The sequence below is a fragment of the Andrena cerasifolii genome, chromosome 4 (assembly GCF_050908995.1).
Source record: "Andrena cerasifolii isolate SP2316 chromosome 4, iyAndCera1_principal, whole genome shotgun sequence".
Taxonomy (NCBI): Eukaryota; Metazoa; Arthropoda; class Insecta; order Hymenoptera; family Andrenidae; genus Andrena; species Andrena cerasifolii.
Window position 1 is genome coordinate 5,710,060 of NC_135121.1, and position 12,611 is coordinate 5,722,670.

The window sequence follows — 12,611 nt, forward strand, 5'->3', positions numbered from 1 at the left end:
AGATTCAAGTGACTTGCAAATGAAGGTATTAAATTATATTGAAGAGTGGTGAAGAACTTATCGAAGGTATAGATTGCGATGAATGAAACTGTGAAGCAGAGCCACAAAGAAGCTAGCTCGTGGTAGTTTTTATTTTATCCATCGTCAAACCCTCCAGTAGGATAAATGTTTTTAAATTGAGCATTTTCACATTTCCATCTGAAGGGTGTTACGACTGCCATTCATTTATATATATATATGGATACCTATAACTTTCTAAACTATTAACTACTGCGACGAACGGTATTGATTGATGATATATGAAAATAATCTAAAACAGTTTAACCCTTCGTTAACCAATCTCATTTTTCGATCAATTTTTTTTCACATACCTGGGTGGCTCACACCCAGAGAATTTTTTGAACGACTGCCATTCTCATCTAAAGAATCCAATTATTATAGAAAAAATCATGGATCAATTTCAAGGTCTCTAGAATGTATTAAAATAGTTTTTTGACTGAAATTTTATAGCAGTTTTTGTAAAAAAATCTAGATTACCCACATGTCGAAAAAACGAAGAAAATCATTAAAAAAATTGTAACTTTTACAAATTTCAATATTAGAAGCTAAAAATCTACAGAGTTGTTGTTGGGATATAATACTTTGAGGGAAAAAATTGTTTGCACGTCCGCTTTGGGAAAAACTATTTATTTTGCATATAGAAGGTGCAGAGCGTCAGAATCAGCTTATGGGTGGCTCACACCCAGAGTGTCAACGAAGGGTTAATAAAGTATAAAGTGCTCGCATTTCGAGCCCCAAATGGTGGGATAAATCTATTTACAATTATATCCTTCGATTTCTACATTTATTTTTTAACTTTTCTGCATAAACTCGATATTTTCATTGTGTATTAAATTTAAACAGTGTCCACTTTAAATAAATAAATAAAATCAATTTTTCACGCTTAGGAACTCTTTGAAGGATTTTCCTGCGGTAAATTAATGTTTGTAAAATATAAATATAATTGTAGGCGACCTTCTTTTTTTAAATGAAAATTCGGCCATGTTTTACGTGACAATATATATTTGCAAAATTCGTACATTAATTTTTTTAATTCAGAAATGTCGTAACACCTTTCTTCCAGGCCAATGTCCATGTATATATAACATTTTAAGTAGCTTCATAATAGTCAATTAAAAATAAAAGGAAAAATGCGTGCCTCTGACGTTCAAGACTTCTTAAAAACGTAATTTTGGTACGTTGTTAAAACGTCCCAATTGATACGTCTTTAAGGGGTAATGCCACTGTAGAGCCCGGAAAAGCAGCCTGATTTTGAGAATTTTTTAAGCGAGTATAGTGACTGGAATACGAAATCTGTTTGAAGGCCTTTATTGTACGTACTATGAAGTATGATCACAATTTTTAAAAAAAATTTTTTACACAAAATTGCCGCGCCACAGCTGAATAAAAAAAGCTTCTTACGAAAACAGTGTTGCGCGGCCGGAAAGATTTCTCCTTCAATTTCTGACCTAGAACAAAAAAACCAAATATTTTTTAGTTCTATATAAGATTATCTCGGGAAGTACACGAGGAAATTAAAAAATACAGTTTTTTGAAAGAATGGTGCGTGATTGAACAAAACGTTTCAACAATTCTTCGCGTCACTGTTTCGCGACGCGACCGCCAGGCGGCGACCGGGCGAGCGTTTCTCGCTTGCGAAATAGCACCGCGGCGGGAATAAGTGGCCGAGGGCTCGATCCAAGAAGCACCCACTAAAGAAGGGTTTTTGGAAATTCCATCCCGAAGGGTGTGAAAAGGGATAAAATGTATTTTCTCGGACTCCCTATTCCCTAATATATCTTAGGGCCGATTAAGTATCAAATTGGTTCTTACTCACAAAGATATTACCCACATAAATCCCCAAAAAACAATTTCAGGATTTTGCCTTAATCAACCCCCACAAGGGGGGCGGTAAAAAATGCGAAGCGCGCGGGGGTATTTTGCTAGTTCTCTTTAAAAGTGATTCTTTTATGGGAGAACTCCATTCTGTTAATTCATATGACATCCAAGGACACTGTCCTGAAGCTATTTTGAATTTGTGTATATGATTAAAAATGACCGACTGGCCTGCGTTGAGTTTTTTTTTTTAAATTTGTTTAATTTTTTTTTCCTCACCAACCCAGACCACTCGAAGCGTTGGGTTGCTGAGGAAAAAAAATTAAACAAATTTAAAGAAAAAACCCCACTGCTTAAAGGGGTCTGTTTCACAGCAAAAAGCCACGAAAAGACAATCAACGATTACCCTCTATTGGTAGGGAAAGAAAATTTTCCAACGAGTTCACGGCTCGTTGATTGCGACATGAAAGCGTTGCCAATTAGTTTAACCGCTGAGAAAGAGAATCTGGCACTTTCTACTCGCAAGCTCTTATCCTCGGGGTTTTCGTTTTCGTTTCTCCACGGCTGCAACTGCGACGAACCGCGCACATAAGTACGTACGTAACGTGTAAAGTTACGTCGTGGTTTCTTTCAGTCGCGAACTCTCGACAAAAGAAACCAGCAAGCATGCTGCACGATATTACATAGAAATCATTTACAGTGCCGGGCAAAGGTATCCGGGCACCCTTTAAAACAGAATAACTTTTTCTAAAATTGATTCAAACGACTTGAGTTTTTTTGGGAAGCTAGAAGGATTAGTTTGCTAGGTGGTGTTTCGTTGTTTTGAAAAAAAAATGCAGTTGGTCGGAATAGCGAAGAAAATAGTGATGTTTGCTTTTTCAACTTTTTTACCTGAGCCTGTAATAAAAACTTCAAAATCCTGTTTGAAGAAATATGTAAAATCGTTTGGTTGATTACGGGTAAACTAATCCTCAGTGGCGGATTTAACAGGGCGGCTAATGAGCAGTTGCCACTTGGGCCCCTCCGCATAAGGCCCACAGGGCCCCATCCCCCCAAAAAAATTATGACTAGGTACAGGTAGTCAAACACTACATTTTTTTCAAACTACTATACCTAGCCAGATTTTAGTAAACTACTTCTTGATTTTTCCCGAAAAAATGGGCCCCTCAGAACGTTTGCCTTTTTTTCTGAAATCCACCCCTGCTGATCCTGTTAACTTCTCAGAAAAACACAAGTCGTTTGGACCAATTTTAAAAAAAGGTATTCTGTTTAGAAGGGTGCCCCAATACTTTTGTACGGCACTGTATGCTAGTATACCTTTCAATAAATTTGCGTTGGTTATTTGATGCAGTACCCCTTTAGTTAAAAATTTCAAGTCAGAAATAATTGAAAGATTGTAGGAATGAAGTGTGTTTGGAATCGTTTTTACACTGATGCACATTTCTCTATTTTATGTTAGGGTAAATGTATGCAGAGTGGTAGAAGAAGGGTTCTGGGCTAATAGGATAGGGTGATGCTCACTAAACTGAATAAAAAGTTCTTAGTGAACATAGGGTTGATAAGTTAAGGGTACGTTCTCGTGTAATCCCTTAAAAAATGTAGCATTTTTTTTTAAAGAAAATTGTAACACATAGGGTAAAAAGCCTTTTTGGTATTGGTTTATATAAATTTTAAGACGATATAAAAATTTATATAGTTTTTTCTCCGATTTAATCATGAATAAATCTGTAACTCTGGCGATGATAACACACGGTGTACATGATATTTCAAGATAGGCTCATCTTACTGCAAAATAATGAAAATTCGATGATCGGTACATGTTTTAATAAAAGTGCTCCGAAATCGGTAATTTTTGGCTAAAAGAGGGGTAAATAAAATGAAATTGCGTGGCCCAAAATTTATGAAAGTTGGTATTTTTTGAAGAATTCTTTAAATCCGTCAATTAGTTCTTTTCTTTTTTTCCCTCATTTTTTAGCATCTTCAGCTATGTATAAATTCATACCAAAAATACTTTTTATCCTGTATGTTAAAGTTTTCTTTAAAAAAATCTTAAACTTTAGAAGGGATTTCAGGAGAATGTACCCTTAAGATTCCCAGAGTCAGAAGCCATGTTCCCATTTGGAAATCCGACTGACTTGCTTTCATCTTTAACAGTCAGGTTATTATATTGCAAATTAAATAAATACAATTATCAATTCTATGTAATTAGTATCGTATTATACTTATATAATATTACACCAAGCAATTATTTTCATAGCTAGTGCAAATGGATTACCTTGCTAAGAATAGACGACCAGCAACTTTTTCAAAGAAAACGTACTTCTGCAATACAAAGGTGTGAAACGTGTGCGAAGGTCGGAGTGTACCTACTTAAATTACCTTTGTTCGATATCAAGGATAAGCACATTGTAAAGTATCCACTCGTGTAGATAGTGTATATGTAAAAGTAGAAAAGAAAGCAATTACTTGATCTATTATATAAAATCGAATATTGCTTCCAACTTCGACAATGTTAAGTTTCCAACATTTACTAAGCACCTGTTTTACTTAATTTGGTAACCACGATCAATCAAAGATAATCCTGAATCATTTTTTGTAACACCATGTATAGAAGAGCAGGAGATTTAGCCTTATCGAGTACTATTTTTAATCTCTTTACAATTTAAATTTTTTAATTTTTTAATTCCTGAATTTTTAAATTTTAAAAATTTTAAATTCTTTAGTTTTTGAATGCTTGAGTTTTTGAATTCTTGAGTTTTTGAATGCTTGAGTTTTTGAATGCTTGAGTTCTTGGATGCTTGAGTTTTTGAATTCTTGAATTTTTGAATTCTTGAGTTTTTGAATTCTTGAGTTTTTGAATGCTTGAGTTTTTGAATGCTTGAGTTTTTGAATTCTTGAGTTTTTGAATTCTTGAGTTTTTGAATGCTTGAGTTTTTGGATGCTTGAGTTTTTGAATGCTTGAGTTTTTGAACTCTTGAATTCTTGAATTTTTGAATTCTTGAATTTTTGAATTCTTGAATTTTTTAATTTTTAAGTTTTTTAATGCTTGAATTTTTGAATTCTTGAGTTTTTGAATGCTTGAATTTTTGAATGCTTGAATTCTTGAATTTTTAAATTCTTGAATTTTTGAATTTTTAAATCATTGAAGTGTCCTTGTAGAAAACACTGCAAGTGCCAAAATAAAAAAAAAATTATCAGAACGCTTTTACGTGCCAATAGTAATACTATAGTATAAAATTTGATTTTTGGCACTTACAGTGTTTTCTACGAGGATTCTTCAATTGTTTATAAGAGAAATCCTAAATGGATACTCAAATATCATTTATCTTAGCTGATTGCTTGAACGTAAAGAAACTGTATTCATTTGTAAACTGTTGTATCCACTTATTTGCGCAGAAATTCTTGAAAATAATATTTGAAATATGGCCATCTTTCAGTAGTATTGTACACCTTATAACATAAATCTCGATGCTCCGAAAAAGCTGTTTGAAATAATTCCAATGGAAGACATTAATTTGTATGTCTTCGTCATAAATAAAGAATAACTTTGCCCGATTTATCTCACAAATAAAACCAATCAAATTCTCATATAGAAATAAACAAAAATGATGAAATGATTCGTAACCACTTATTGGAATTCAATTGGAATCAAATAACAAAACCATACAACAGCTCGCATGCTGTTCAAAGCACTCACGATAATCTAACGCAAAAGAATTACAAACAAAACTTGATCTGCCTCGAACGACCAACAAATTGGCACATTAAAAATTTCGAAAGTAAATTTCCCGTTTCGATAAAGTCAGGATTGCCTGCGTTTCTCTTTCTTTTATAATATGAAGGACAAATGCAACTTCTGATTTTTACTTCACTTTTATTCCTAATTAGTGTTCAAATTGCGTGCCTTCTGTTGCAACAAAAAATTCCCTTCTTTCCCTTAAAATTTCGAGTAATTTATACAGTGCAAAAATAAAATTGAGTTACTGTGTTTTAGAACAAAACGGATGCAGCAGTTATCAGGATAATATCGTACATGTTAATTCTGGCTGGGACACTGACCTTCCTTGTCAGCTTCCTAGGCTACTGCGGGGCAATGTTCGAGTCTCGCTGTCTTCTCTGTGTTGTAAGTATTCTTATGATATCTCGAGAAAAAAAAATGAAACATTGTCATCTACTACAACAGATTTTTTTGTTTCAGTATGGTATCCTTATTCTACTGGTACTGGTACTTGAATGCGTAGCAGTGGGTTTAGCTTTCGGGCTCAAAGGAGATGTAAGTCGTCATCCTCTACACATTTTTCATAGTTACAAAAAAAATATAAACTTGAAGTGATTTAGAAAGCTAATATCATCTGTTGCAATGTTTCTAGGCAGAGAAGGGCACGCAGGACTTCCTCAAATCTACAATTAAGTATTATGCCAGTAACGTTGATAAAGCAGAAACGATTACAGTCGCATGGGATGGCATAATGACACAGGTTCCTTGAAATTTTATACACTTGAATCAGTAGAGTGCATACAGAGAGGCAATTAAGGGGTTGGCAGACAAAAAGGAACGTCATTTTGGGATTTTTTTTTTGAAAAATGTGACGTATGTTTCTTACAACTATTTCCCTATTTTAGAAGTACATATGTTCAGCAACCGTCGGTAATTTTGTTATAGGAAAATATTAAATATTGAAGGAATAACAGCCACTCTCGTGGAAGCTGTTTTTATAATGGCGCTGCGCGGTGAGCACGACTCATCCGAGCCGGATCATCTGAAATCAGAGAGCGAAGAAGATTCTGTTAATATACGAGTCTATCTGGTTCGTGAACGAAGGATTTTTTGAAAAAATGATTTTAGACAAAGTGGCGGCCGTTTAACGCAAAATGATTTTTCGATGCTTGGATTGTTCGTTTTTCGTGAATTAAAAATAGAGCTTTCATCAAAAACAAAAATCCTTCGTTCACGAACCAGATAAATTCATATTCTAACAGAAGCTTCTCCACTTTTCGATTTCAGATGATCCGGCTCGGAGAAATCGTGCTCACCGCTAAAAAAAATAGCTTCTGAGAGAGTGGCTGTTATTTGTTCATTTTTTTAATATTTTCCAGTAACAAAATTACTGATAGTTGCTGAATATGTGTACTTTTGAAATAAGCAAATAGTTGTAAAAAATATACGTTAGATTTTTCACAAAAAATTCCCGAAAATCACGTTTTTTCCGCCTGCCAACTAGGCATGACCCCTTAAGAGGGTACAGGACTATTGGGTTTCGTTTGTGTCGGATTGCTTAGGTACCAAGTAATCATTATACCCGTAATTTTCATAGTTTATTGTGGACGCGTTTCCGAGTAATTACCAAAAAAAAAATTGCCGGAATGTTCAAATTTGTTGACATTATTAAGCGCTAAAAATGGTCCTGCGCGGTGCGCAGCTGTAGTCGGTGTACGTAATATCAGGTGAACCAATCATCTGAAAGCAAAACGCTTCGAGGTGAGTAATTTCTGCACCAAAATCTAAAACATGGAATTTGACTGGCGAATTTAAACAAAAATTGTGAAAGTTACACACGAATCAGTGTTTCCCCACAGTTTCACGGAAGAAGCTCGTCTTTAAACGTTTATAAAATTTTTTACAAACATCCAACGTTGATGCGAAAATTCCATGCTTTGGAGAAAGGAATTCTACACCTCCAGTTAAAATTTCAAGTGAAAATATTCATTCGTTCAAAAGTTATGATGTACACCGTGATGTACGGTGTTTAAAAATGTAGTTTCGAGATAAGCCGCTTCAAAGTTAAGTTACATTCAGCGCTATAATTTCCGTAATTGTTCGAATTTCGTCACGAAACTTTATCGCAAATGTTCACAAAGGATGACACTTTCAGAATTAATAATAAAAATACAATCGATTTTTAGAGATTTCAATAGTCCTGTAGTACCTCCTTAAATGCCTTTTACAGCGTCATAATCAGTTCCTAAATTTAAATAAATAGGCAAACTTTGGATAGTACTGTTGGTTATTAAATGTTTAATATGAAACGTTATATTCTATACTTTTAGCTTCATTGCTGTGGAGTAGAGAACTACTTGGACTTTCGAGAGAGCATGAATTGGACGTCTACGAATAACGTTGTTCCAGAAGCATGCTGTATGAAGGAAAACAATGCTTTAAAGGATCCTTCCTGTCCTATCAGCCCTACTTCCAGTAATTCTTATTATAAGAAGGTAAGGAACTACGCGGAATAGGATAGTGAATAGTGATGGCACCAAGTATGATGGTACAGGTAGCATTAAAAAACCGGACGGAATAGGTTGGAATCATGTGTAAGTATTTCAGGAAATGAAAATAGTACAGAGCGACGTGCGTTACGAAAAGTAGCACGTTTCAATTTTCTTACGAAAAGCAGCAGTTTTTCACTGCGAAAACTAACACGTTTGAGTGATTTGTTACTAGGTCAGTAATTTATTAAACATTAAAATACAGTACTTAAATTATGTAGATTCAAATTTTCATATGTGTTGTCTTTTGGAGATTGGATGGAATTATTATTTATTTAGCACTATTTTCAACAATTGAATTCTTTTAAACTGACCCCGCAGTGAAACATGATAGTTTCTGCAGTCTGCAATATGATCCAAAACAGTGCTATTCTTGGTGGCCAAACCGCGGATAATGTGCTAGTTTTCGCCGCAAATTCTCAAATGTGCTATTCTTCGTGGCGAAGCAGTCTTCGCGGCGGAAGACCAAACGTGCCAAAATTCGTCAGAAACTCATAATTTTATTTGAAAGATGGGGCCTTGTGAGTGGGGTTCTGGCCCAGAACTTCTGGGCCCAGGTGGCAACTGCTCATCGGCCGTCCGTTAAGGATGTATCGGACGGACCTATCGTCAAAATGATACAATGTTGATGCAAATTTTGTGAGGTTGTTCTTCTTAATCTTCCTGATGTGCTCCATAATTTTTAAACAAATTCACTAAACGGTTGCTGAGTTATAACGATTTTAATTTTCACTGATTTTACACGTACTCTTATTACAGATAAAACAGTTGAAAAAATGTTGAAAAAATAGTACCAATGTTTTCAATTTTTTTGTACAGATAATATACGAATAGATTAAAATATCTGCTGAGTTTCAAATGTTTTCACTACACCGTTTTAAAGAAAAAAATTATAACTTGAGAAAATTGTGAATTTTATTCGGGTCATTTTCACTGCCAAAGGTTCAACAAATAATGCTTGAAGAAGCATTTGTGAAGTGAAAAATCCTTCTCTACGAGTAAAAATAAGACTCCAACTGTTGTTCGAGTTCCTTACATCTGAATTTACCATGCGTAAAACGTAGATATTCAAGTATTTCAAATTTCATACACTTTTGTCTAATATTGTACGTCCGATACATCCTTAAATCCGCCACTGGACAAGGGAAGGCACGGGGGTGGAAACCGCTTTTGGGATTACGCTGGGCAGAAAATCATAGTGCACACTTACAAGGGAACACCCCGAACCCGGAAATTCAAAAAATTCTGAAACTTTGTGAATATGTAGGGAATTCCCTCCTGATTACAACGCCATTTTTGTTTACTACAAATTCTATCATTAATGTTCCAAAAAAGTAGTTTTAGTTTAGATTTCACGAAACAAAGTTAAATGAATTATATAAACTTTTAACAGAATTTTAATAACCGAAAAAATTAAATGTAAAAAATATTACATAAAGAAGGAGTTGCAATATCAAATCTTACCAATTCTTATACTGGGAGAGGGAGGGAGCACGAAATCGCTAAAACTACCCTTACGTAATTTAAGGCGGCCCCTAAGGGGGTGCAATTCACCCCTGAAAATCCAGTTATTTTCCGATTTTGTGTTATAACTCGTGAAATGTAAAATAATTTTCTACCAAATGCTAGATCTAATTAAAAGAAGTAACTTTTGTCTTGAAACTTTTTTTCTATCTCTTACAGTTCGCGAGTTATAACACAAAATCGGAAAACAGCCGAATTTTCAAGGGCTAATTTCACCCCTTTCGAGTAAATTTTGACAGCAAACAAAAATTGCCTTGCAATCAGGAGGAAATCCCCTACGTATTCACAAAGTTTCAGAATTTTTTGAATTTTCGATTTCGGGATCTTCCCTTATTAGTGTTACAAAACCTTCTAAGGGGTTTCGTCAGAAGGGGCCTAGGTATTCGAGAAATTTGGGTTTAAAGTTTTCCACGATAGTAGCAGTCCAGTTACGTGAGCCATGTCATGAATATATAATATCAACACCATTATTAGAACAAAATGAAAATTGATTTACGCTGTAGTGGAACTACTACAAGAGAGAAAAATCAACAGTAAAGAAGCAAGGGGGTTCGAACCGAAGACCAGTAGCGTCGTAGTGAGTCGAATACAACTGCAGCTGCAACTGTTGGGGATACAAGGCTATGAAATGACTAAAATCGACGATTTCTTTTTGGTTTGAATAATTGCTCAGATTCCAAATAATCACCATACCAGTACTTTTCACAGTTTGTTGTGCACGTTTTATTTAAAAAATATATATTTTGCAGAATGTTGAAAATTATTCAAGTTATTCAACGCTGAAGATGGTCCTTCGTAGCGCGCAGGTGTAGTCCATCATCTAAAAGCAAAATGCTCCGGAGTGAGGAATTTCTACACTAAAAACTACAATGTGGAACTTGACTGGCGAATTTAAAGAAAACTTGTGAAAGTTGCACAAGAGTTAATTTTTTCCCCACATTTTTGCGGAAAGATTGTCTTTAATCAGTTATAAAATGTTTCACAAACGTCCAACGTTGGTGCGGAAGCTCCACGTTGTAGAGAGAGGAATTCTACAACTCCAGTTAAAATTTCAAGTGAAAATATTCATTCGTTCAAGAGTTATGATGTACACGGTGTTTGAAAATGTAGGTTCGAGATAAACGGTTTCAGAGTTAAGTCCCCTACGCCAATGCGAGGCCGTTAGTGGACGGTGCACTCAATTATGTTCAGCGCTACAATTTCCGTAATTAGTCGAATTTCCGCGTGAAACTTTGTTGTAAGTGTTCACAAAGGATGGTACTTTCAAAGTGAATAATGTATAAAAATCGATTTTTGGAGATTTCTGTAGTCTTGTACCCATTTAATGGCATGGCTTACGTAACTCAACTACTACTATAAGTACTCGTGTCTTCCCCTTACGTAAGTACATTTTTTAATCGTGCACATACTCATTACAGGTTGCGAATCCACCTGAATGATACCAAGTACTTGGTCAGTGTATAGAAAAAAATATTTATTTCTTTGAATAATACTCCATTCATACAATGTGAATTTTTGATATTGAAGTGATAAATTCTCATGAACACATACTGAGCATACGTGGTCCCATCACTTGTAGCTTTTGATTATATTAACACTTTGAGCGACGTAAGGTTTTGAGATGTGCCTCTTCAAGGCGGTTAGGTCTTTCCGAGCGGTCGCCTCCGCCGTGAAAGTTTCGCTTAACTCGCCCCGAGCAAAGATTCGGGGCACTCGGACGATACTTTCCATGCTTTCTAGAATTATATCGACGTGAAAACACGCCGAAGCTACTCGAAGTGTTATAAATCATAATTCAGACGATACGAAGCACTATTACAATTGAGGACCTTGCAGCAAGAGGGCTGCAGTCCCATTTTTGACCGTTTTTTTTTTTAGTTACGACGTGTAATATACGTATATTAGTATATTGATATTAATATTTCTTAATATAAAAATATTAATATTTCTTAATATAAAAATATTAATATTTCTTAATATAAAAATATTAATATTTCTTAATATAAAAATATTAATATATCTTAATATAAAAATATTAATATTTCTTAATATAAAAATATTAATATTTCTTAATCTACATAGTTTCACGCAAATTCGATAAGAAATGAGCGATTTATTGCTAATAAATAAAAATGGAATTGTGAATACTAATATTTCCATTTAAGAAATATTAATATTAATAATCGCTCGTTCCTTATCGGATTTGCATCACGCGATGTAGATTAAGAAATATTAATATCAATATTTTGAAATATTAATATCAATATTTTGAAATATTAATATCAATATTTTGAAATATTAATATCAATATTTTGAAATATTAATATCAATACTTTGAAATATTAATATCAATACTTTGAAATATTAATATCAATACTTTGAAATATTAATATCAATACTTTGAAATATTAATATCAATATTTTGAAATATTAATATCAATACTTTGAAATATTAATATCAATATTTTGATATTAATATTTTTATAATATTTTTATTATAAAATATGTTATCGCCAAAAATAGAAATGAAAACTTATCAACTCAATACTTATTGCTTATTCTGTGAAAATATATATTTTTCCGTGAGTGTTCTCTTTTTACTGTTAAGTCAAAGCAATAACTTTATAAACAGTTTTTTTTTCTAATTTACTCGAAGTTGGTAAAGACGGAGCTACACCCCCGTTGCTGCAAGGTCCTCACTTATATAATACAGTATTTTGAGATAGCACAAACACGTTACAGGGTTGTTACGAGGCAATCATAAGGACAATCGAGGAAAACGCGGCAATCGTAATCGGCGTGGCGGCGGGATTAGCATTTATTGAAATCCTAGTGATTATATTAGCTCTGCACCTGGCCTGCTGTTATTGGCGACCACAACACGGTAGGCTTGCACTTCTCACTAATGCCTCCTAATCCGGTAAAAAGAATATCTCATTGGATAA

At 34.2% G+C, this 12,611-nt stretch overlaps 1 protein-coding gene across 3 annotated transcripts in view; it reads left to right on the plus strand.

Moving 5' to 3' along the window:
* Positions 1-12,611, plus strand: part of Tsp66e (Tetraspanin 66E) — a 55,929-nt gene that overhangs the window by 41,956 nt on the left and 1,362 nt on the right. For all 3 annotated transcript variants that reach the window (XM_076809890.1, XM_076809891.1, XM_076809892.1), the window contains exons 4-8: positions 5,870-5,998; positions 6,074-6,148; positions 6,246-6,353; positions 7,924-8,088; positions 12,409-12,550. In XM_076809890.1, coding sequence (XP_076666005.1) covers positions 5,870-5,998; positions 6,074-6,148; positions 6,246-6,353; positions 7,924-8,088; positions 12,409-12,550 — 619 coding nt within the window. The remainder of the gene's footprint in view (positions 1-5,869; positions 5,999-6,073; positions 6,149-6,245; positions 6,354-7,923; positions 8,089-12,408; positions 12,551-12,611) is intronic.